The sequence below is a fragment of the Scyliorhinus torazame genome, chromosome 6 (assembly GCF_047496885.1).
Source record: "Scyliorhinus torazame isolate Kashiwa2021f chromosome 6, sScyTor2.1, whole genome shotgun sequence".
In the NCBI taxonomy this organism is placed as follows: domain Eukaryota; kingdom Metazoa; phylum Chordata; class Chondrichthyes; order Carcharhiniformes; family Scyliorhinidae; genus Scyliorhinus; species Scyliorhinus torazame.
In genome coordinates, this window is record NC_092712.1 from 169,715,562 (window position 1) to 169,741,627 (window position 26,066).

The following is a 26,066-nucleotide window of genomic DNA, read 5'->3' on the forward strand; positions in this document are numbered from 1 at the left end:
TCGGAAGTGGGACGCAGCTAGGGAGATTGGGGGAATTAAGGATGGGGGAGGGGGGGGGGGAAGTGGAAGAGTGTGTTGCGGAGTGGGGTTGGCATCAATGGGGTCTTCAGGGACTTTTATGAGGAACTGAATCGGTCCGAGCCCCCACTGGAGGAAGGAGGGATGTGCCGCTTTCTGGATCAACTGAAGTTCCCGAAGGTGGAGGAGGGACTGGTGGCGGGATTAAGGGCCCCGATTGGGTTGGAGGAGCTGGCCAAAGGGGTAGGGAGCATGCAGGCGGGGAAAGCACCGGGATCGGACGGTTTCCCGGTCGAATTTTACAAAACTTATGTGGACCTGTTGGGCCCGTTGCTGGTTAGGACCTTCAATGAGGCAAGGGGGGGTGGGGGTGGGACGTTGCCCGTGACGATGTCCCTGGCACTGATCTCCTTGATCCTGAAGTGGGACAAGGATCCCCTGCAGTGTGGGTCATACAGGCCGATTTCATTGTTAAATGTAGATGCCAAGGTGCTGGCGAAGGTCTTAGCCACGAGAATTGAGGATTGTGTGCCGCAGATCATCCAGGAAGACCAGACTGGGTTTGTGAAGGGGAGGCAGTTGAACGCGAATGTGCGGAGGCTCCTGGAAGTTATTATGATGCCGGTGAGGGAGGGGGAGGCGGAGATAGTGGTGACGATGGACGCTGAGAAGGCCTTCGATAGGGTAGAGTGGGGGTACTTGTGGGAGGTGCTGAAGAGGTTTGTGTTTGGGGAGGGGTTAGTCAGGTGGGTTAGGCTGTTGTACGAGGTCCTGATGCCAAGTGCGGCCACGAACAAGAGGAGGTCGGAGTACTTTCGGTTGCATCAAGGGACGAGGCAGGGGTGTCCCTTGTCCCCCCTGCTCTTCGCGCTGGCGATTGAACCCCTGGCTATGGCACTGAGGGTGTCGAGGAACTGGAGGGGGCTGGTGCGGGGTGGGGAGGAGCATAGGGTGTCGCTCTATGCGGACGACTTGCTGCTATATGTGGCGGACCCAGTTCACCCAGGGGGCCAGGAGAGGGGGATTGGCGAGCTCCCACTAAAAAGGGTGGAGAGGAGCTTCAGGTATTTGGGTGGCCAGGAGCTGGGGGGCCTTGCATTGACTTAATTTCACGAGGCTGGTGGAGCAAATGGAGGAGGAGCTTAAGAGGTGGGAGGCATTGCCGCTGTCCCTGGCGGGTAGGGTGCAGTCAATCAAGATGACGGTGCTCCCAAGGTTTTTGTTCCTTTTCCAGTGCCTCCCCATTCTTATCCCGAAGGCCTTCTTTAGGTGGGTCAACAGGAGCATAACAGGGTTTGTGTGGGCGTGAGGGATTCCGAGGGTTAAAAGGGTGTTCCTGGAGTGGAGTAGGGATGGGGGGGGCTGGCACTGCCCAACCTCTGTGGCGATGGTGCGCAAGTCGGTGGGGGAGGGGGTGGCATGGAAGAGGCTGGAGACGGCGTCTTGTGAGGGTACGAGTCTGGAGGCGCTGGCAACGGCGCCACTGCCGCTCCCTCCAATGAGGCATACCACGAGCCCGGTGGTGGCGGCTGCCCTCAAAATCTGGGGACAGTGGAGGGGGTAAGTGGGGCCTCGGTGTGGACCCCAATACGGGGGAACCACCAGTTTGTCCCAGGGAGAATAGATGGAGGATTTTCAGGGTGGGACAGGGCAAGGATAAGAACGTTGGGGGACCGGTTTATGGATGGGAAGTTCGCGAGCCTGGAGGCGAAGTACGGGCTCCCCCCGGGGAACACCTTTAGGTATTTACAGGTAAGGGCATTTGCCAGGCGGCAAGTGGTGGAATTCCCACTGCTGCTGCCACGCACGGTACAGGACAGGGTGCTCTCGGGGGCGTGGGTTGGAGAGGGGAAGATCTCGGCAACATACCAGGTGATGCAGGAGGAGGAGGAGGCCTCGGTGGAGGTGCTGAAAGGTAAGTGGGAGGAGGAGATGGGGGAGGAAATCGAGGAGGGGACGTGGGCAGATGCCCCAAGGATGGTGAACTCTTCCTCTTCGTGCGTGAGGCTCAGCCTCGTACAGTTTAAAGTGCTGCACAGGGCACACATGACCGGGACAAGGATGAGCCGTTTTTTTGGGGGTGAGGACAGGTGTGTTAGGTGCTCAGCGAGTCTAGCAAACCACACCCATATGTTCTGGGCATGCCCAGCGCTGGAGGAATTTTGGAAGGGCGTAGCGAGGACGGTGTCGAGGATGGTAGGATTCAGGGTCAAACCGGGCTGGGGGCTCGCAATATTTGGGGTTGCAGAGGAGCCGGGAGTGCAGGAGGCGAAAGAGGTCATTATTCTGGCCTTTGCGTCCCTGGTGGCCCGGCGAAGGATTCTTCTTCAGTGGAAAGGTGCGAGGCCCCCAAGCGTGGAATTCTGGATCAACGAATGGCGGTGTTTATTAAATTGGAGAGGGTGAAATTTGCCTTGAGGGGATCGGTGCAAGGTTCTTCAGGTGGTGGCAACCGTTCTTGGACTTCCTGGCAGAACGGTAGACAATGGTCCGCAGCAGCAGCAACGAGGGGGGGGCGGGGGTGGGTTCTATTTTATTTTTGTTTGTCTATACTGGGGGATCTGAGGGGGTGTATATATTTGCTATGTTTCCTGTGTGTTTCGGCAGGTGTTAATATATTATTTATGTATAGGGGGAGGGGGGCACTGTGTTTTGTTTTGTATTTAATTCTATTGGGTTCCTTTTAGATTTTGTTGTTGTTATTTTGTGAAAACTTTAATTAAAATTATTTTATTAAAAAAAAAGAAAAAGATAATTCTGTCAGATCTATTTAATTTTAAAATGATTAGTTCTTTCAAAATTGAAAAACAGCATAATGTAGATTATGCTGTGGTAAATTGACATGGTGCTGTAAAGGTCCCTAGAGAGGCTACTTGCTAGATTTCAACTCAAAAGGTAGCTCATAATTGTGTTTTGTAGCCATTCCTGGTAAAGCAATTTAATAATCTTTATATACATTGGAGAGTAATTTTAAACCTTCAAATGTGAGTCGGCTTGGCTTGGGTGAGAAGCTAAAATTTGTAAAAATTTCGAAGACTACCCCAACCCATGTCCAGCCCACCCATTTCCAGGTGTAACCTAGGATGAGTGTGGACAGCAGTCTTCTGAGGAGGCAGGACAGGTAGTAAGAGTTTTAAGGTGACTGCAAACCTCAATTTTCTTTTTTAACAGGGTAGCGCGATGGCGCAGTGGGTTAGCACTGCGGCCTCATGGCGCCGAGGTGCCAGGTTCGATCCTGGCTCTGGGTCACTGGCCGTGTGGAGTTTGCACATTCTCCCCGTGATTGCGTGGGTTTCGCCCCCACAATCCAAAAATGTGCAGTGTAGGTGGATTGGTCACGCTAATTTGCCCCTTAATTGGAAAAAATGAATTGGGTACTCTAAATTTTTTTTAAAAAAATGTTTCTTTTTTAACAGGCTTTTTATTTTTAACTTATTTTGGGAAACCCAGCAGGTGTAAGGAGATGAGAAGGACCAATTCAGAAAGGTAAGTACCTTTTGCAGCTCTGTCTGTTTTGAAGGAGCAGGAATTTTTCCACTGGTCCAACCAGCTTCCCTGCTTCCAGCTCCATGATCGTCACCCACTGCCCTCTTGTGTTCAGTTTTGGTCTCCTTACCTGAGAAAGGATGTACTGGCGCTGGAGGGTATGCAGAGGAGATTCACTAGGTTAATCCCAGAGCTGAAGGGGTTGGCTTAGGAGGAGAGGTTGAGTAGACTGGGACTGTACTCGTTGGAATTTAGAAGGATGAGGGGGGATCTTATAGAAACATATAAGATTATGAAGGGAATAGACAGGATAGATGCGGGCAGGTTGTTTCCACTGGTGGGTGAAAGCAGAACGAGGGGGCATAGCCTCAAAATAAGGGGAAGTAGATTTAGGACTGAGTTTAGGAGGAACTTCTTCACCCAAAGGGTTGTGAATCTATGGAATTCCTTGCCCAGTGAAGCAGTTGAGGCTCCTTCATGAAATGTTTTTAAGATAAAGATAGATAGTTTTTTGAAGAATAAAGGGATTAAGGGCTATGGTGTTCGGTACGGAAAGTGGAGCTGAGTCCACAAAAGATCAGCTATGATCTCATTGAATGGCGGACCAGGCTCGAAAGGCCAGATGGCCTACTCCTGTTCTTGACCGCAATCTCAAATGCCTACTCGCACAAACTATTCCCTTCTCCGTTGCAGCCTTGTATACTGTGGATATTTTTTGTCTGTTTTGAAGGAGCCTCCCTGCTTCCAGCTCCAAGATTGTCAGCCACTGCCCGCTTAACCGCACTCTCACGTGCCTACTTGCACAAACTATTCCCTTCTCCGCTGAAGCCTTGTATGTTGTGGATATTTTTTGTACTTTAAAGGTACTTTGTTACCGTACAGTATGTGTAAGAACTGGCTACTCTGAGCTGCAGAGTAACACCGTTACTCAACAGTTACTAGCTGATATCGTTAAACTAATGTCTTAAAATCTCTCCCAAACAGTGAAGTTGATGTATAAACTGGCTTCTGGCCTGTTTCTCAACATATTTCCAGTGGCTGGTTAATGTTTAAATTCAGGCTTTCCGTGCTCTATCCAGATGATGCCGATTCCCAGTTGGCTGGGCACATGCATTGATGAAGGTTATCTCTGCTCAGAATAGCTCGAGACAGAGAGTGATTCTTCTCCCCAATATTGTGCGCTTCTTCTTTTCTGTGTTACAAATGAGTAAATTGAAGATGCAAATCTTTTTCCCACAAGTTGAAGCATTAATGGAGTGCTGCCTTTCTCCTCTGGAGAAAGTTAAAACCAGAATTCGGGTAAACAGAATTCATGTAAACTGTAGTCCTTTGTTTTTGCTGACAGAGTATCAAAAGTATGGCTTGGGAAACCTGCTGCTGTAGTCACAATTGTCACATGAATTTGATCTGGCTAGCTTACTGTTAATACAGGCAAAAAAAATTGAGAAATTAATTGTACTGTTACAAGCCAGCAACTCTGACCTCTCATATCGTGACGAACACCGCAGTAATTTTGATTTAACAAGTGACAGTTGACTCTGTGTTTGAATTAATCCAACTGTTCTGCCTCAACCCGGCCGCCCCCAAGAAATGTATTTTTAATTTCTTTGTGCATCAGTGGTTGTTTCTAACATGGCATCTGCTCAAAAATAACATATTAGATTTCAATTATATTGGAGCTACTCAGGGTGGCCCTTGGGAAATGAGCATTATGCTTTGAATCCTGCTGATTAAATTAGTTGTATTATATTAAGCTATTTCTGTCTGCTATATGTCAGCTATCCTATTTCTATTGTGCATCCAATGTGGTACTTTTATTACGTTAAATACGTTTAAATGCAGATATACTTACAGACTTGGCTCAGTAATTGTAACTGGAAATTGAACATTAATTGAAATGATTCTTTTGAGTTGCTTTCTCTATACCCAGTCAGATGTCTGCAGATGGGCTAATGTAAATTTATTTTGCTGTGCTTTTCAATGCTGCATGGCAAACTCTAGGCTTTGGATTTCTTCAAGCCCTAAGTTTGTGATTTCAGCTGTGTGAATGCGTGTAGCAACCAAGCAGAAGCAATGTGCTTTTCCGAAAGGGAATGATTGGTGATACCAACACAGATACAACAGGCCGAAAGATCTCCTGTGCTGCAAAGTAGAAATGTAGGGAAGGACCTACTGGTTGTGTTGCGCCCAAAATGCAGCGTGGCACAACGCGACCAGTAGATTCTAGGAGTTCCCACTTAGGGCAGCACGATAGCATTGTGGATAGCACAACTGCTTCACAGCTCCAGGGTCCCAGGTTCGATTCCGGCTTGGGTCACTGTCTGTGCGGAGTCTGCACATCCTCCCCGTGTGTGCGTGGGTGTCCTCCGGGTGCTCCGGTTTCCTCCCACAGTCCAAAGATGTGCAGGTTAGATGGATTGGCCATGATAAATTGCCCTTAGTGTCCAAAATTGCCCTTAGTGTTGGGTGGGGTTACTGGGTTATGGGGATAGGGTGGCGGTGTTGACCTTGGGTAGGGTGCTCTTTCCAAGAGCCGGTGCAGACTCGATGGGCCGAATGGCCGCCTCCTGCACTGTAAATTCTATGATAATCTATGATATCCAGCTCACCATGCCTCGTGAGATCAAACTCAATCTAATGAGATGTCGCGATGTGAATCCTACCCATTGTGGGTGGGATCACTTTCTGGCAAATCAGCTAGTCTCACTCTGTCCCGAGATGTAACCAAGGCGTGGGATCTAGCTCCCTTGCCTTGGAGACTTCAGGCAGCGCCATTCATTACCGGTCTCCACAAACTAGGACCAGCTGAACGGCACTCGTGGGAGTCTCCAGGGGATTGGAGGCCCTCAGGTGCATGCCCACTGTGCAGGATGGTACGTACCCAGGCACTGCCAGCTTGGCACCCAGGCAGTGTAACCTGAGTGCCAGCCTGGCACTGCCAGGATGCCAGGCTGACATTGCCAATGTGCCTAGCTGGCTATTTTTACGCAGCGGTGATTGGGCCGGGCTGTGCCCTGTGTGGGGTGCGGAGGGGCCGAGGGCTCTCCTTTTAGTGAGTTGGGGAGGTTCGCAGTCGTGTCGGGGGCTCGAGAGATCACACGCCATTTAAAAAAGGCATCCCAATCTCTCGCTCAACTGAGGCGCTCCGGCGAGCGGGGCTCCTCGGTGCAGAAAACAGGGCTAAGTGCGGTCTCGTCGGGGAGTTGCTCTGAGCACCAGGAAACACCCGGCTAATCTTGCGCACTATGGACTCTGACCCCATTTGGATAGATCGTGCCTGTAGAAACTAGGAGCAGGAGTAGGTCATTCGGGTCTGCTCCGTCATTCAATATGATCATTGCTGATCCTCTATCTCAATGCCATATTCCCTCTTTTTTTCCTCATATCCCTTGATGCCATTAAATTCTATCTCTTGAATGCATTCAGTGACTTAGCCTCCATAGCTTTCGGTGCTAGGAAATTCCATAATTTCACTACTTTTTTAGTGAAGAAGGTTTTTCTCCTCTCAGCCCTAAATGGTTTACCCCTTATCCGGAAACTGTGATCCTGGTTCTGGATTCCCCAACCAGTTAAATCATCCTTACTGCATCTAGTCTGTCAAGCGCTGTCTTAACCATTCTATGGAACAGTAAACCCGATTGATTGCATAATTGTGTATTGTCTGTATACAGTTAGGTGTTTTTCTGGTCATTTATGTTCTCAGTAAAGATTTCAAGTACCTGTGGTTTTTTTTTTAACAGCTTCATAACTTGCCTATGGAAAGAGAGCAAATCATTTGAATCAATTTGCTATATTGAGCTAGGAAGCAGTCGGTATAGACACAGTGGGCCAAATGCCCTTCAACGGTGCAGGCATCAATAGTTCTAAACCCCATGGTGTACAGGATGAATAAGTGAAATTGAAGACTAAGCCTTCAATGGGTGGAGATGGTACAGGAAACACATTTAGAAAGATAATTTTTGTTTGAGAATTAGAGACAGCAGAACCATGCTTTATTAAAAAAAAAAAGTGCTGGAAAACTCAGATGTGGCAGCATCTGTGCTGAGTGAAACGGGTACTTTCTTTGTTGTCATGGAGATGTCAATTCAAATTAAGTGATGTATATTTCTGAATTATTTTTTTGTCATATTTATAAATATGTCAAACTTTTGATGATGCAGTGGAATTTTAAATATGGTGGCCAGATAGACTGGAAGAGAAAGTGTAAAAAACAAGTTAGTCTACTTTTTGAATGAATTGGAGTGCATTGCAAATAAAGTAACTGAATATATTTGGAGCGAGGGAACCATTATTTTGTATAGTTTTGAGAGGGTGGGGTGGTTCCTGGTGAATGCTGACTTCAGCCATGGCACAGTTCTACCAACGTGTCATGGAAGCGATTTATGGTTAATTTATTACTAATATGCATAAGAATGTGGATCATTTTATCGGCTTGTAATTACTTATTTTGCATTATTTGTTTCCAATTATTATAGCAGATTGCCAAACTGAGGCAGCAGCTCCAACGCAGTAAGCAAAGCAGTCGGCACAATAAGGAGAAGGACCGCCAATCTCCACTCCATGGCAATCACACTGCTATCAATCAGTCTCCGGTAAGCTGCTTTGGACGATTGCAATTATATAAAATCTTCTGAAGCGCTTGAGTTCCTCTTAGCATAAAGATGCATTGTCTATGTACAGTTGGGTGTTTTTCATCACAGTAATATTTTCATGCCATAGATATGCTTGCTGATGTAAAATAGGAGCAGTGAATGCTGTAAACACACAGCTGGTTAGTAAACCGCTTGGTGATGAATATGCTAATGTTTCGGGTGAGAGCCATCACCAATTCTGATAAATAGTTCCAAGTAGAATTTTTAACAGATGGTTTTCCCTCAGATGCTGTGCACTTGCAGCATTTTCTATTTTTGTTTTGGACTTTACCATTTGCAGTTTTTCTTTTTTTCTGTACCAATTTTCCTGTGAGTTGTCATAGTTGATTAGTTCTTTTTTGTTTTCCATTAATCATAGAATTTACAGTGCAGAAAGAGGCCATTCGGCCCATCGAGTCTGCACAGGCCCTTGGAAAGAGCACTCTACCTAAGCCCACAGCTCCACCGTATCCTTATAACCCAGTAACCCCACTCAACCTTTTTGGACACTAAGGGGCAGTTTAGCATGGCCAATCCACCTAACCCGCACATCTTTGGACTGTGGGAGGAAACCGTAGCACCCGGAGGAAACCCCCGCAAACACGGGGAGAACGTGTAGACTCCACAGAGACTGTGACCCAAGGCAGGAATCGAACCTGGGACCCTGGAGCTGTGAAGCAACTGTGCTAACAACCACTGTGCTACCATGCTGCCCCTAAATATTGGTGTAGGTTATGCATTTTTAAAGGTGAAGGTAACTTTAGTGCCAAGTATTGACTCACAGATGTACCTCAAGTAGTTTGGGTTTTTTAAGACCATTTGCTTTGAAATTTACAGCTTCAAGGTTAACTGTCCATACTCAATTTATGCATTAAAATGGACAAGCTTCCTTGACTTCTTTAAGGTTGCACAAAAACAAATGTGTTGTTGACTTAAATAAAAGCAGTGATAACTTGCGAGCTGGCGGTCTCCCCCATCTTCTAAGATATCTCGAGACCAGTGAAGGGAGTGAGAAAATTGGCTATCCTTGGAGAACAAATTTAGATAGAAGTATCTATTAAACAGGTTGGTATTTGGACTACTATTGCAAAACAATATAAAGAAATGGTAGGAAGTTATTGAATGATGTAGCACATTGTTGAATTTTCTTTGTGAATTTATTTCCCAGAGTAGTAGCTCGCTGTCCTGGATATCAACACAGTTTGATTGCTGGATTCTGAGAGCACGTTTTTGATGAAATGTGCAACTGGGTAATAATTCACGTGATGAGCCAATCTGTGTTTTTTAACCAAATTTAGAGTACAAAATTATTTATTTTCCAATTAAGGGCAATTTAACATGGCCAATCCACCTAACCTGCACATCTTTGGGTTGTGGGGTTGAAACCCACGCAGACAAGGGGAAAATCCACACAGACAGGGGGCCAGGATCGAAGCTGGGTCCTCAGCGCCGGAGGCATCAGTCCTAACCACTGCGCCAGAGCCACTTTGTGTTTTAACAAGTATTTCATGCAGATAAACAACTTAAGCCTGCTACCCTGGTTACTAAAGAACTGGAGAAAGATCAGAACTTTAGATGCAATTACTATGTAATTAAATGGGAGTTACTGTGTTGGTGGTTTCACATTGCAAAATACGTAAGCGCACAATACAGTAACCACTTTATTGCACCACAAGAGCAAAGTCTTGCCTTCTGAGCACTGAAATACTTGTATCAGCTGCAAATATTTTTAATCTAAATTTGCATTGTCTAAAACTCCGTAGAGATGCAGATCACTGTAAACTGCTTTGGATATTGTTAGTAATCCATGTGATGTTGGAATACCTTATTATGCATTCCTTATAAGTAGCAAAAGAACTTCTCAGGAATAAATATGTCCAACCCTATGAATGTAAAATCGAGCTCTTGCCAAGTGGCTATGCTGGTCATTGCAATAATAAATGCAAAGCTATTGGAGCATAATTTGCATTAAAATATCTAGTAAAGTGTGCTTGGGTTGCCAAATGCAATCACTCAAAATGCACACAATTCAAGTTGAATGCCCTTTTAAATCTTGTTTGGAGTCGTGAACATTTAAAAATGGATACATATTTTATGTTCCAGACTGCGGTTGCCAGTTTATATGGCAACTTTACAGTGGAGCACACTTTAAGTACGTGCTATTATGGAGTGGCGGCCTCTGGATTAACATTAGTTGTTGCCCCCATAGTATTAGATTGCAGATGCTCATGCATCCACATGGGTTGTTATTCCCAGCTGCTAGGGATTTTGCAAAGGCTGGGTAGTGGCTGCCCATCTCAGTCTGCTGACTGTGTTGAATGGGGAGAATCTACATGATAAATTGAAGAAACCCAGTGAAAAAGGCAGTATTAACTTCACCAATAAATCAAAGTTAATCTTAAACTGGTTAAATAATGCAACTGCTTGATTGAATTGTGACCATTAGAAAGGTTAATGAAGGATTGGGCAGATTAGTGTTGCTCCACCTTTTATTGCTATTATCAGATTAAAAATGTGTGAAGCCAGGTAACTACCAACAATGATATTCAAACAACCAAACTAAGGAGGAAGTGACAGTCCTAGTTCATTATACTTAAACTGCTAAAGGCATTCTAACTGTTCATTGGACCTGTCATAGCTTTAATATTTATACTTATCAATGATGATTAATGAGTAAAGACTAACTTGTGTAACTTCTGCTGACATTTGAATTAATTAATGCCCGTTACATTGAGGTTAATTAAATACATTGCTATTTCAAACAGTTTTTTAGTAAAAGAACACGGCATTCTACCAAATGTGTTTATTTTGAAAGTACCAAGGAAACCAAGATAGTTGGAACACTCACCTTTTAAATTCCAGCAACTGTTTGAATTCAGCTCAGGAAAACATGTAGACTAGATGAAAATCTGTATCTCAATTTTCATACTTGGAAGGGTCTGACATGAACTCAATTAAGCTAGTGTTATAACTACAGTGCAAATTGCACCAAATAGTTGGTTATGGGAAGCTGAAGTCTCAAACTGCTGTGGTAATAGTACCGTTTTTCTCCATGTGGTTGGAGTATACCTGTGTAAGTGTGCGTGGTGCTGACATGGGGGCAAAAATTACACAATTTCCACATTCAAGAACAGAAAATACTGGACAAGGTCAGCAGGTCTGACAGTACCTGTGGAGAGAAAAGGAAGCTAACGTCTCGAGTCTGGATGACTTTGTCAAACAATTTCCACGTTGTCCAGCACTGACACCTGCAACTATTTTTCTTTTCTTTTTTCTTTTTACAACTTAATGTTTAGAACAAAAGCTGATTTATAAATTATCTTTACAAAAGCTCATTGGATGTATTATTTTAACCTTGTCTATCCTTTGCACCAAAATGACCTTGTTCATCAACTGAGGTGCTTGGTAGGATTCTGTTGAGTGCATAGGTGATTGCTGAGGTCAGTCTCCACCCAGAAGTTCCTGCTGCAAATAGGACAGGGTACTGCAGATGATTATGTAATGCCCAGTACCGTGCATGTCATATTCTGAAATTCAAACTCCATTAGATTATTATGAAAAAGGACAAGGATGGATCTGAGATCAAAGTTTATAAGATCAGATCAGATATGGTTTGGCCAGAATGGACTGGGTGCATGCACTTTTAGGTAAATCTGTGACAAAACAGGGGGATGCATTCAAGAAGGAAATAGGGAGTGTACAGGGCCAACATGTTCCAATCCAGGAAAAAAGGGTGGGACCAACAAATCCGGTGAACCCTGGATATCAAGGGGTATACAGCATTGGATCATGAGAAAAAGGGAGGCTTATACCAGATATCGAGGGCTCAAAACAGCAGAGTCCCTAGAGGTGTATAGAAAGTGCAAGAGGGAACTTAAAAAGGAAATTAGGAGAGCAAGGAAAGTGCTAAGATAACACTGGGGAGGAGCATTAAGACAGGCAAAAAGCTTATATAGAATAAGCACTGAGGAAATGCACACTGGTGATTTTATTCTCTTTTGTACATTATATGGAATTATTTCAACCTTCAATCCAATTTATTTTTCGAGTATTACCTCTTTATTAATACCAATTCCTTTCAGTTCTTCATTTTCATAAGTACCTTGGTTGTGAGCTTTTCTGTCTTCCGCCATGAAAATAGATGTAAAGTAATTGTCTAGTTTCTCTGCCATTTCCTTATTCTCCATGATGAATTCTCCTGTCTCCGCCTGTAACCAGCCGACAATTGTCTTTTCCTTTTAATATACATATAGAAAATTTTACAGTCTGCCTTTATGTTTCTCTAGCTTGCATTCATATTCTCTTTTCGCTTTCTTTATCAGTTTCTTAGCCTTCCTTTGCTGGATTCTAAATTGCTCTCAATCCTTAGATTTACCACTTTTTTGGAAACCTTCTAAGCCATTCCCTTTGATCTAATGTAATCTTTAACTACTTTAGGTTAGCCTTGGTTGACTTACTTCCTGTTGGGTGTTTTATGTCTTGGAGGAAAGTATATTTGTTGTAGACAATGTAATACTTCTTTGAAAAACTAGCCATTGCCTTTCTACCATCAAATCTTTAATGTATTTTCCCAGTCCACCATAGCCAATTTGCACCTCATACCTACTTAATTTCCTTTGTTCAGATGTACGATCCTAGTTTTGTAATTAACTATATCACTTTCAAACTTAATGTAAAATGTTATCATATTATGGTTGCTATTTCCGAAAGGCGCTCTCACAGCAGGGTTATTAATTAATCCTTTATCATTACATAATACTAAATCTAAAATAGCTTGATCACTAGTTGGTTCTTCAACGTACTGCTCCAGAAACCCATCTCTTGCACACTTCAGGAAATCATTCTCAACAGCATTTGTGCTAATTAGGTTTACCCAGCCTATATGTAAATTGTAGTTGTCCATTATTACTGCATTACCAGAGACTTCCGGTTGCGGCTATGCAGAGCTAAGTCGCACGTTCGGCAGCTCCTGCTTGGAACGGACCTTTGGGCTCTTTTCAGGGCCCCCAACGGCATTTTTCCGACATTTCCCGGTGTGGGAAGAAGATTGCAATATTCCCCCGACAGTGTATGGCTTGGACCAGGAGCGGGGCGACTAAAGAAAGTGGTGGTGAACCCAAAGAAAGTGCGAGGGAAGAAGAGAAAGATGGTGGCGGGCGGGGACCAGACAGCGTGGATGCAGTGGACGCAGGAGCAGCAGGAGGTTATCCAGCGCTGCTTCAGGGAGATCAAAGCGGATCTGCTGGAGCCGATGAAGGCTTCTATCGACAAGCTGCTAGCGACCCAGACGGCCCAGGGGGTGGCGATCCGCGAGGTCCAACAAAATATCTCAGATAACGAGGACAAGATCTTGGGCCTAGCGGTAAAGGTGGAGGCACACGAGGCGCTCCACAAGAAATGGCAGGAACGGTTCGAGGAGATGGAGAATCTGTCGAGGTGGAAGAATTTGCGGATCCTGGGCCTCCCGGAGGGGCTGGAGGGGTCGGACGTGGGGGCCTATGTGGTCACCATGTTAAATTCGCTGATGGGAACAGGGTCCTTCCAGGGGCCCCTGGATCTGGAAGGGGCACAGAGTGCTGGCGAGGAGGGCCAAGGCTAACGAGCCGTCGCGGGCGGTGCTGGTGTGGTTTTATCGGTTCGCTGATTGGGAGTGTGTGCTCAGGTGGGCCAAGAAAGAGAGGAGCAGCAGGTGGGAGAACGCGGAGGTTCGAATATATCAGGACTGGAGTGCGGAGGTGACGAAGGGGCCGGGTACAACCGGGCGAAGGCGGTGCTGCACAGGAAGGGGGTGAAGTTTGGCATGCTGCAGCCGGCGCGACTGTGCGTCACCTACAAGGACCGGCACCATTATTTTGTATCCCCGGAGGAAGTGTGGGCCTTTGTTCAGGCCGAGAAGCTGGACACAAACTGAGGGTCGGGATGGGGTGTCGGGGTTTGCTGTTGGTGTGTTACATTTTAAGGGGGGGTCTTTGCTCTTGTTTCTTTTTGGTTCGATTAGGGTGGGTTGGGCACTGTTTTGGTTGGGACTGTCGGGTGGGCTCTTGGAGGGGGGGTAAGTAAATGGAGTAGGGGTGGATGGCCGGTAGGGGTGATGGGACCCCGCGGGGAGGGTGAGGCCCGAGTCGGGGGTGAGGGGACTGGGCCTGTAAAAGGAGCTGTGTCGGAGGTGGCGGGTCTTCAGGGACTTTTATGAGGAACTGTATCGGTCCGAGCCCCCACTGGAGGAGGGAGGGATGGGCCGCTTTCTGGACCAATTGAGGTTTCTAAAGGTGGAGGAGGGACTGGTGGCAGGATTGGGGGCCCCGATTGGGTTGGATGAGCAGGCCAAAGGGGTAGGGAGCATGCAGGCGGGGAAGGCACCGGGGCCGGCTGGTTTCCCGGTCGTCGAATTCTACAAAAAATATGTGGACCTGCTGGGCCCGTTGCTAGTTAGGACCTTCAATGAGGCAAGGGAGGGGGGGGGGGGGGGGGGGGCTTTGCCCCCGACGATGTCCCAGGCACAGATCTCCTTGATCCTGAAGCGGGACAAGGATCCCCTGCAGTGTGGATCTTACAGGCCGATTTCGTTGTTAAATGTAGATGCCAAGGTGCTGGCGAAGGTCTTAGCCACGAGAATTGAGGATTGTGTGCCGCAGGTGATCCACGAAGACCAGACGGGGTTTGTGAAGGGGAGGCATTTGAACGCGAATGTACGGAGGCTCCTGAACGTTATTATGATGCCGGCGAGGGAGGGGGAGGCGGAGAGAGTGGTGGCGATGGACGCTGAGAAGGCCTTCGATAGGGTAGAGTGGGGGTACTTGTGGGAGGTGCTGAAGAGGTTCGGGTTTGGGGAGGGGTTTGTCAGGTGGGTTAGGCTGTTGTATGAGGTCCCGATGGCGAGTGTGGCCATGAACAAGAGGAGGTCTGAGTACTTTCGGTTGCATCGAGGGGCAAGGCAGGGGTGTCCCCTGTCCCCACTGCTCTTCACACTGGCGATTGAACCCCTGACTATGGCACTGAGGGAGTCAAGGAACTGGAGGGTGTTGGTGCGGGGTGGGGAGGAGCATAGGGTGTCGCTCTATGCGGACGACTTGCTGCTATATGTGGTGGACCCGGTGGGAGGAATGCCGGAGGTAATGAGGATCCTCGGAGTTCGTGGATTTCTCAGGGTACAAGCTCAACATGTTCGTGGTTCACCCAGGGGACCAGGAGAGGGGGATTGGCGAGCTCCCACTAAAAAAGGCGGAGAGGAGCTTCAGGTATTTGGCGGTCCAGGTGGCCAGGAGCTGGGGGGGCCCTGCATAGACTTAATTTCACGAGGCTGGTGGAGCAAATGGAGGAGGAGTTTAAGAGGTGGGACGCATTGCCGCTGTCCCTGGCGGGTAGGGTGCAGTCAGTTAAGATGACGGTGCTCCCAAGGTTTTTGTTCCTGTTCCAGTGCCTCCCCATTCTTATCCCGAAGGTCTTCTTTAGGCCGGTCAACAGGAGCATAACGGGGTTTGTGTGGGCGCGAGGGACTCCGAGGGTTAGAAGGGTGTTCCTGGAGTGGAGTAGGGATGGGGGGGGGGCTGGCACTGCCCAACCTCTGTGGGTACTACTGGGCCGCCAATGTGGCGATGGTGCGCAAGTGGGTGATGGATGGGGAGGGGGCTGCCTGGAAGAGGCTGGAGACGGCGTCTTGTGAGGGTACGAGTCTGGAGGTGCTGGCAACGGCGCCGCTGCCGCTACCTCCAATGAGGTATACCACGAGCCTGGTAGTGGTGGCTACCCTCAAAATCTGGGGGCAGTGGAGGCGGCACAGGAGGGAAGTGGGGGCCTCGGTGTGGACCCCAATACGGGGGAACCACCGGTTTGTCCCAGGGAGAATAAATGGAGGGTTTTCGGGGTGGCATAGGGCAGGGATAACCTGTTTGTGGATGGGATGTTCGCGAGTCTGGGTGAGCTGGAGGAGAAGTATGGGCTCCCCCTGGAGAACACCTTTACGTATTTACAGGTCAGGGCGTTTGCCAGGCGGCAAGTGGTGGAATTCCCGCGGCTGCTGCCACGCACAGTACAGGACAGGGTGCTCTCTGGGGTGGGTTGGAGAGGGGAAGATCTCGGCAACTTGCCAGGTGATGCAGGAGGAGGAGGGGGCCTCGGTGGTGGAGTTGAAAGGTAAGTGGGAGGAGGAGTTGGGAGAGGAGATCGAGGAGGGGACGTGGGCAGATGCCCTCGGGAGGGTGAACTCTTCCTCTTCGTGCGTGAGGCTCAGCCTCATACAGTTTAAGGTGCTGCACAGGGCACACATGACCGGGACACGGATGAGCTGGTTCTTTTGGGGGTGAGGACAGGTGTGTTAGGTGCTCAGGGAGCCCAGCAAATCACACCCATATGTTCTGGGCATGCCCAGCGCTGGAGGAATTTTGGAAGGGTGTAGCGAGGACGGTGTCGAGGGTGGTAGGATCCAGGGTCAAACTGGGCTGGGGGTTCGCAATATTTGGGGTTGCAGGGGAGCCGGGAGTGCAGGAGGCGAAAGAGGCCGGTATTCTTGCCTTTGCGTCCCTGGTAGCCCGGCGAAGGATTCTTCTTCAGTGGAAAGATGCGAGGCCCCCAAGCGTGGAATCCTGGATCAACGATATGGCGGGGTTTATTAAATTGGAGAGGGTGAAATTCGCCTTGAGGGGATCGGTACAAGGGTTCTCCAGGTTGTGGCAACCGTTCTTGGACTTCCTGGCAGAACGGTAGACAATGGTCAGCATCAACCCGGGGGGGGGGGGTTCTATTTCATTTTTGTTTGTCTATTCTGGGGGATCAGAGGGGGTGTATATATTTGCTATGTTTGCTTTGTGTTAATTCGGGGTGTTAATTTATTATTTATGTATGGAGGGAGGGGGGCACGGGGGTTGTTTTATTTTGTTCTGTATTTAATTCTATTGGGTTCCTTTTTCATTTTGTTGTTGATATTTTGTGAAAACCTCAATAAAAATTATTATTTTTTTTAAATTAAAAAAATTACTGCATTACCAATATTACATGCAGCTCTAATTTTCTGATTTGTACCATGCCCAATGTTTCTACCCCTGTTTGGTCGCCTAAATGCACCTCCAACCAATGACTGCTGTCCCTTGCTGTTTCTTAGCTCCACCCTAAATGATTCTACATATTGACCCTTTGATCCACGATCCTCTCACTAATGTATTGATCTTGTCCCTTATTAACAGCGCTACCCCACCTACTTTTCCATTTGCCTAACTGATGAATATTCAGTTCCCAGTTTTGGTCACCTTGTGACAACACCTCTGTAATGACAATTAATACCCAATTACCTCTGTGCCTTCAAATCATCCATCTTGGTGCTAATGCTGTGTGCGTTCTCATAACTTTGTCTTTTTACTAGTACTCTGCATTCTGATCCTATTTGATGCTTGCCTTCATTTTGTTTGCCTTCTAGTTTTGCTTACTTTCTGTTATCAGTTTTGCTTCCCTCTAGTTTCCCACCCCCCCGCCTGTCCAATTTAAATGCTCCCCAACAGCTCTAACTAATCCCCCTGTGGGGATGTTAGCCTCGGTCCTGCTAAAGGTGCAAGTTGTCTATCTTGTACAGGTTCCATTTGGCCCAGAACCAATCCCAATGCCTCAAATGCTTACACCAATTTTTCCGCCATGCGTACATTTGCTGGATCCTCCTATTCCTATGCTCACTAGCATGTGGCATTTGGCGTAATCCTGAGATTACTGCTTTTGACATTCTGCCTTTTAATTTCTTGATGGCCTGCGGGACTGGACAGCCTCCCCCCTTCCCCCATGGTGTCAGGTGCACCATAATCTGGCAGATGTGTCGCACTGTCCCGCTGTTCAGCTGGAGTCTTCGGCATTGCCGGTCAGGCAGGTCCTTGAATGACAGGTGCTGCCAGTACACCTGAGGCCTCATGTGGTGCCTCCTTTGCACCTCTTCCATCTCCTTGGCCTGTTGGGCGGCCGGCTCTTCATCCTCACCGACTGCCTCATGGTCCACTGGGGGCAGGCTCCGCTGCAGCAGCTTTCTCATACAGCCGCAGGGCATCCTCCAGGGCTGTGGTGACTAACAGGAAGGCCACCATTGCTGGTTATATTCCAATATCCATTGTCTGAAGGGGGTGACAGGCTGACATGTCAGCATGGGTACCCTCATGCCCAACCAGGTCTACTGGGCTACATGGTGGCATGAGGGCAGGATCCACAGTCTGTTTCCCACCCCTGTCAGTGCCCAACAATCTGGGGGCCTCTGGCCCTGGTGCCCGCCCCTACTGCCAGGAGTACAGTTGGCTGGCGCTGTCATTGCCAGCGGTACGCTCCGTGGCCCCCGTCCGGCGCCCACCTGAAGGGGTCACATGGGCGTTGCCCTTAGGTGGGTCAGGTGCTGCCCTGGCAGCGGTTTGGTTGTGTGTGGTGGGGGGGGGGGGTGCGGTATGGTATGTTTGAGATGGGATGTGGGGTGGTGGGGGCTAGTGTGCGGGGAGTGGGGGCTGGGGGAACTCATTCAGCCGGTGGCACTCTGCAGAATCAGGGTGGTCAGTGGGGTGTGCAGCAAGATGGCTTGCAGGCTGCGGCAATGGCGGTGCGTGCTTGGACACCTCCCAGTCCCGTGGAGTGACCCGCGGCCTGTCACCCTGGTCCTGGCTCCCCGCCAGCCCAGCCAGTGCCAGGACCGGCAGCCCACAGTCGCGCATCCCCAATCCTACCTCCTCTCTATCCCTCATCAGTCACAGTGTCTGTTTCTCGATTCTTAAAAGCACAAAGTGAACCTCGCCGACGGGAATTCCGTCCAGTGGAGGCAGAGAATCGCGGAGGCCCCCGGAGAATACCGGGCCAGGCCTACTAATGATATGCAAATGCCGTTTGCAGTGCATGCGGAGTGGAGAGAATTGATGCCGTTGTCGAGGTATTACGATTTGGCGTGTACTTGTCGTCCGCTACGATATCGGCGTCAAAACCGACTCCCCACCCAATCATCTTTCCCAATTTTGGCGTGAGCCGACAGAGAATACCGTCCATAATGTTTTGCTTTTGCAAGTTTGGGCCCTGGAATCTCAGATTCTGGGGCTATGTCACCACGCCGGCTTGGGAAAGGTGGCGTTTTACACCAGAAAAAATGGCACAAAACGGCCACCGATTCCCCGTTTTGCTGGGGGCTAGCAGGACGGCAGCGTAGAGCACCCGGCTCCAGCTGCCGATACGACACTGAGAATTGCTGGGTCTGTGGCCGTGTATGTGCACGGCCTGCAGCGGCTGCGACCGCCCGCGGACCCGGCCCTCATTCGGCCTCCTCCCCCCCCCCCCCCCCCCCCCCCCGCGGATCCGCCCTCCTCCGACTGGCGGTGCTGGACTGAGTACGCAGCCGCCACGCCGCCTTCCCGACGGGTGAGACTACATGTGTCCCACGCCGTTGGGAACATGGCTGGTCGGGGGCAGAGAATTGGAGGCCGTCGGTACGTGGCATGAGGGGACGGAGCATCGCAAAAGCGGCGCCGTCCTTAATTTGGTCGGGAACTTTGATTCTCTGGCTGGTCGTTGAACATGATTTCGGCGTCGCCGACCGGCGAATCCAGCCCTTTATCTTTTCTGTCCACCATATTATGAATCTTGAAAGTCTTTGATTAACTTCTCCCTAACCTTCTCAGTTCTACTGATAAAAGCCCTAATTTCTCAAACTCTTTATAATTATAGCCCTTTGGTACCGAAAAATGATGGTCTTGATGGCTGTAGAAAAATGTATCATTTATTTCATGATTATTTCCAACCCTGATTTAATTAAATTCTTTGAGAAGAACCGAGTAACCATGGATGAAGTCTAGCAAGATAAACTCTTTGAAATGTATGCATGACCTTCAAAGATAATGGATTCAAATCCTCGAGTTTAAGTTCATACTTTCCTTGAGTAATATTTAAACCTGATCAGGTTACATTTCCATTGCCCTCCCACAACAAATACCCCCCCTACATATCTTCAATGGTGAAAAAGCTTCAATCATGTTTTCAAGACTGGACATCATTTAAAAACCGTAACTTGCTAATTGTTTTTAATGGCTCATGTTTCAGCTGTTTATTAAATATCTTTGCATAGGAAATCCATGACTTTAAAAGATATTGGGCTGGATTCTCCTATTTCGAGGTCATGTCCCCACGGCCGCGTGGGAATGGTGGTGTTTTAAGACAGAACACATAGCGTAAAATGGCCACCGATCCTCCTTTTGGCTGGGGGCTAGCATCAAGGCAGCGTAGAGCACGCAGCTGCAGCTGCTGATACGGACTAGAGAATTGCCGGGTCCGTGGCCGCGCAAGCACTGGCGGCGGCCTGCAGTGGCCGCGCCGTGCCACATGGTGGCCGCTCTTGGACCCGGCCTGCGAAATAGCGTCCCCCCCTTTGGCCGGCTCACGCGTCCCAAACCACCTTCCCACAGTGCCCCCAGCCCTTGGCAAAGTCCCGCCTGCCCGCGGATCGGCCCTCCCCTGACTGTGGCGGCGCTGGACTGAGTCCGCAGCCGCCACGCTGAGTCCCCGACGGATGAGAACATGAAGAGACCCACGCCATCGGGAACTCGGCCTGTTGGGGGCGGAGCAACGGGGGGGGGCGGGCCTCAGCAACGTCGCCAAATATATCGCTTTGGAGGGGGTGGAGCCTTGTGAACGCGGCGTCGCCCCCAATTTGGTCGTAAACTTTGATTCTCCGGCCAATCGGCAAATACGATTTTGGCGACCGGAGAATCCCGCCTATGGTGCTCAATCTCTTTTTATTTGCTCACCAATTTTAAAGAACAAGGTAATACATCTAGGTGGATATTAGCTGAACCAACAGTAATTATCCAGTTTTGTGTAAGGGTGCAAATTACAAAAAAACAATATATTTGCAGCTTGTCCAAAAGTTTCTGATAAATTTGCTAATTGGATGGCATCTACATGCTTCAGCTTGCCCCATCAAGTTGTAGTCTTCTATGCTTCATTAAATAGGATGTATTTATTACCAGTGGGGGAACACTCACTGCCAAATAGCTATTAACATCTGAATAAATGTGTGCTTGCTTCACAGAAAACCACTGAATAATCTATCTTTCTTTCTGTGAATTGCTTTTTGTTTTGGAGCTTACAGGTGTAGAAAACTGTGGGGTGAGTCATAAAATTAATGGGATCAGAAAAACTGAGCCTGGTGCATTGTACGCAATACTGTGCACCACATTGTAGGAAGGATATTAGAGCCATTGACCGGCTGAGTGAAGATTCACTGGACTAAAAGCTTAGGTTTTGCTGTCAGCAGTCGGGCATTGAGTATAAAAATTGACAAGTCTTTCTGCAGCTGTATAGAACCTTAGTTAGGCCACACTTGGAATATAGTGTCCAATTCTGGTCGCCACACTACCAGAAGGATGTGGAGGCTTTTGAGAGGGTACAGAAGAGGCTTACCAGGACATTGCCTGGTATGAAGGGCATTAACTATGAGGAAATGTTTGATAAACTCATTTGTTCTTACTGGAACGATGGAAGTTGAGGGACGACCTGATAAAATGCTACAAAATTATGAGGGGCATGGACAGAGTGGAAAGTCAGAAGCTTTTTCCCAGGGTGGAAGAGTCAATTACTAGAGAACATAGATTTAAGGTGCGAGGGTAAAAGTTTAGAGGAGATGTGCGAAGGAAGTTTTTTTAATGCAGAGGGTAGTGGGTGCCTGGAACTCGCTGCTGGAGAAGGTGGTGAAAGCAGGGACGATAGTGACGTTTAAGGGACATCTTGATAAATACATAAATAGGATGGGAATAGAGGGATACAGAGCCCGGAAGTGTAGAAGGTGTTAGGTTAGACGGGTAGCATGATCGGCGCAGGCTTGGAGATCCGAAAGGCCTGTTCCTGTGCTGTACGTTTCTTTGTTCTTTGATACCAAGGCCCTGCTGAGGCTATGGTAAAAATTACCAAATGAAAATGCAGCCTACCTCTTTTCCAATGTTTGGATTTGACAACATCTACGGAGTTCTGGACTTTTCAGCAATGGCCAGGCACCAAGGAGGCTCATCAACCAAGCAGATTTAAGATAGCAAAGCACCCAGTCCGAGCAGCGAGAAACTGCAAGAGCAGCAGGGGCACAAAGACCGCAGAGACGGAAGGTAACAGTAGCAGTAATGGCAAAGAGCACAAAGGGGGCAGGCGAGAATGTCAAGATTGTGAGATTCTGTCCAGTAGGCACACTGCCTGTTTGAGTCCCAATCTTCATAATCCTCTTGCCTTGCTTGCCAACAGCTAGAAAATGGAAGCAGCTCTGCTCTGTGATTTGGCACCAAAAGCACATACTTGATGCCAAGTGTACATGCAGGGTGTGCAACCTACTCTCTGCTGCCGCTTCCAGCCTAACTTCTTTCCATTTATAACGTGGCAGTGACCACCTTCTCAAAGAAAAGCCAGCAGCGGCCATTGGACGCTTCTCCCACAATCGGTACCACTGAGGGAAAGACGCGACCGATCGTTCAGCGACCCTCCCAACACCCACCCGTGGGTCACGACCGGCACTTTGAAAAGTCCTGGCATAGAGTATAAGAACTAGGAGATTATATTGAACATGAATAAGACACTAGTTGATCCTCAATTGGAGTATTTCACCCAGTTCTGTGTGCCAAACTTTAGGAAGGATGTAAAGACATTGGAGATCATGCAGAAAAGAATGGTTCCAGGGGATGAGGACTTTCAAGTATGAACATAGATTGAAGAAGTTGGGATTGTTTTCTTTGGGCAAGAAATGTTTGAAAGGAGATCTGATAGAGGTATCCAAAATCATGAGGGATAGGGACAGAGTAAGTAGCTAGAGAAACTGTCTCCACTCATGAAAGATTCAAGAATGAGAGGGCTTAGAGTTAATATAAGTGTCAAAAGAAACCAAAAAGTGATATGAGAAAGAATTTGTTCAGGTGGTTAGGGTTTGGAATGTACAGCCTAAGAATGGGGTCAAGGCAGGTTCATTCGAGGCACTCATTGGGGAACTGGTCTTATCTGCAAAAGAGGAATTTACAGGGGGAAGATGGGAGAATGGCACTAGATGAATTACTCATTCGGAGAGTGCGTGCAGACACGATGGCCTGAATGGCCTTATTCTGCGCTGTAACAAATCCGTGATTCTACATGATGTAAAAAGCAGGAAACCGAAATTACATTCAAATCATTATCCAAAAAGCAAAGATTAGGGTATAGACACAGGGGGCGGGATTCTCTCAGCCCGGAGCCGGGCCGGAGAATCCCCGCGACCGGCGCGTTTCGCACCATGGCCGCTCCGATGCCGGCATGCGATTCTCCGCTCTCGCCGGCGTGGTTGGCGCGGCGCCGGTCGGGGGTCGCTCTACGTGGCCGGCCTGCAGATTCTCGGCCCGGGATGGGCCAAGCAGCCGTCGTAAAAAAGCCAAGTCCTGCCGGCGCCGTCCACACCTGCTCTCAGCCGGCGGGAACTCGGCGAGGCAGGGTCGGGGGCAGCCTTTGGTGGGGGGTGGGGGGGGGGGGGGTCCGACCCCGGGGGGCCCGACCCCGGGGGGCCCGACCCCGGGGGGCCCTCCGATGCAGCCTCTCTGGCTGGCGGCCTCCTTTCTTCTGCGCTGGGCCCTGTAGTCTTTTTTTTAGAACATACAGTGCAGAAGGAGGCCATTCGGCCCATCGAGTCTGCCCCGACCCACTTAAGCCCTCACATCCACCCTATCCCTGTAACCCAATAACCCCTCCTAACCTTTTTGGTCACTAAGGGCAATTTATCATGGCCAATCCACCTAACCCGCACGTCTTTGGACTGTGGGAGGAAACCGGAGCACCCGGAGGAAACCCACGCAGACACGGGGAGAACGTGCAGACTCCGCACAGAGTGACCCAGCGGGGAATTGAACCTGGGACCCTGGCGCTGTGAAGCTATAGTGCTATCCACTTGTGCTACCCTGTTGCGTCGGGGCCGGCGCGTTGAAGGAAGCCACTGCGCATGCGTGTGTTGGCGCCAGTGCCACTGCGCATTCGTGGATCTGCGGCGCCCAATTGACGCTGGGATCAGCAGCTGGAGTGGCGTGAACCGCTTCAGTGCCGTGCTGGCCCCCTGTGCTGATCCTGAGGCCGTGTTGACACCGTCAAGAAACACGACGGCGTTTCCGACGGCGTCAACACTTAGCCTCAGGATCACAGAATCCTGCCCAGGACTTTTAATGTTTTTAAAAATCTCTGACTTAAATTTCCTTAAAGAATTTCCACAATTTCCATAGTAATTATGACTCGGTACATACAATCAGGTCCTCCTGATTGAACAAAACTAAAGATTTTCATTTGTTGATCTTTAGACTAAGAATAATAGATAATTAGTTTAAGTTCACACCTTGAGTAATCTCTGTCATTTCAATTGACAAAGACTGCAGAAGTACATATTGTGGAGGGAAAAGGTATCTCTGTGAGCAATTTCTGGATTTCAATGTTTAACTGCATATGTGCAGATGCCAGAAGTTGCTGTCCGGTTACCTAGTAACGGTGAGCACTTAATGCTTTCATTATGGCTGCAAATGCCAGGCCATAAAGAACAACAGCTTAAAAATATGAAAATGAGGCTTGAAGATTTTTAAATCTGGAGACAGAAAATGATAACTGCAGGGGTGGGAGTGGAGGAGTGTCAGGGGGACCTGAGTGATTTTCAAAATGATGAAGTTTTAGGAGTGTAGCTGTTACTGATTTACTCAGTAATAATTGGGTATAGGTTGAAGATTATAACTAAAATGGAAGTGGAAGTTAAGAAAAATACAAAAGGTTATATGAACAAGAATTGCATCAACATTAGTAGCTATTGAGTCAGACACTGGCACTATTTAAAAGAGAATTGGGTATATATTCAAAAGGAAGATTTGGAATTGCACCCTGCTCTGTCTTTATCAATCATTCAACACCTGCAATGCTTCTTTGTCAAATAATTTGTCTGACATCCAGCCTTGATGAGGTAGTTTCCTTCAGATCAACATTTAGTAGACTGCAATCATCGTTCTTCACCCTCCCTCTCTGTAGCCTTACTACAATTCCATTCCCCTCTTGACCACCATCTCAGGCCAACTCAGACTCTTCATTTGTGTCATACCTTCACCTAAAATCTGCCTATTTCAATCTCTAATATTACCCATTTCAACCTTTCCATCACCAGTGCCGTCATTCATACTTTTGGCACTTCTAGATTTGACTATTTCAATGTTCTCTCAGCTGAGTTTCCACCTACCACTCTCTGTAAACATCAGCTCATCAAAAACTCATCTGCCTGGATCCTATCCTGCACCGAACCCTGCTCCCCAATCGCTATGTTCTTCCTGACATGTACTAGTTATCTGTCCACCAAACACCTCATTTAAAATATTCACCTTCCTGTTTAAACCCCTTCATGGCTTGTGGCCCTTATTTCCATAAGCCCCAATTCCGTGAGCAGCTTTTCTGATTTTGGCCAGTTGTGCATGCGTCTATCTTTGTCCCAACATAGGTGACGATCTATCAGCAGTCTAAACTCCTGACTCTCTGAATACTTTGCCAAACCTCTTTGTGTCTGCACTTCTCTTTCCTCTTCCAAGCTCAACTCTTTGACTAAGTATTTGGTCACTACTAATAATATGCCTTTCTTTGGGCTGGTATTCATTTCTTTGATTAAAGCTCTGTAATATGCCTTGGGATATTTTCCCATGTTAAAGGTGTTTTATAAATGAAAGTTGTTCCAGTTAGACTTAGTACAGAATAAATGAATGGTCTTCTTTCTATGTTTTAATTTTTGTGCTTTTGCAAATGAATATAAATTTCCTATGATGTGGGCAGCTCTCTCTCCCTTTCCTGATCAAGTAGGATAAAATGTAGCGTTAGATATCATATTGGGTTTAGTTGAAAATGGTGAGTTAGCTGGGCTTGATTATTGAGCATCGCAGTTTGCAACAGCACTCCTTGGTTAGCAAGAGACAAATGCTTCATTGTGAG

General features: G+C 48.0%; 1 protein-coding gene across 4 annotated transcripts in view; it reads left to right on the top strand.

Moving 5' to 3' along the window:
• Positions 1–26,066, top strand: part of glcci1a (glucocorticoid induced 1a) — a 336,314-nt gene that overhangs the window by 216,376 nt on the left and 93,872 nt on the right. For all 4 annotated transcript variants that reach the window (XM_072509094.1, XM_072509093.1, XM_072509092.1 and 1 more), the window contains one exon: positions 7,980–8,096. In XM_072509094.1, the coding sequence (XP_072365195.1) occupies positions 7,980–8,096 (117 nt within the window). The remainder of the gene's footprint in view (positions 1–7,979; positions 8,097–26,066) is intronic.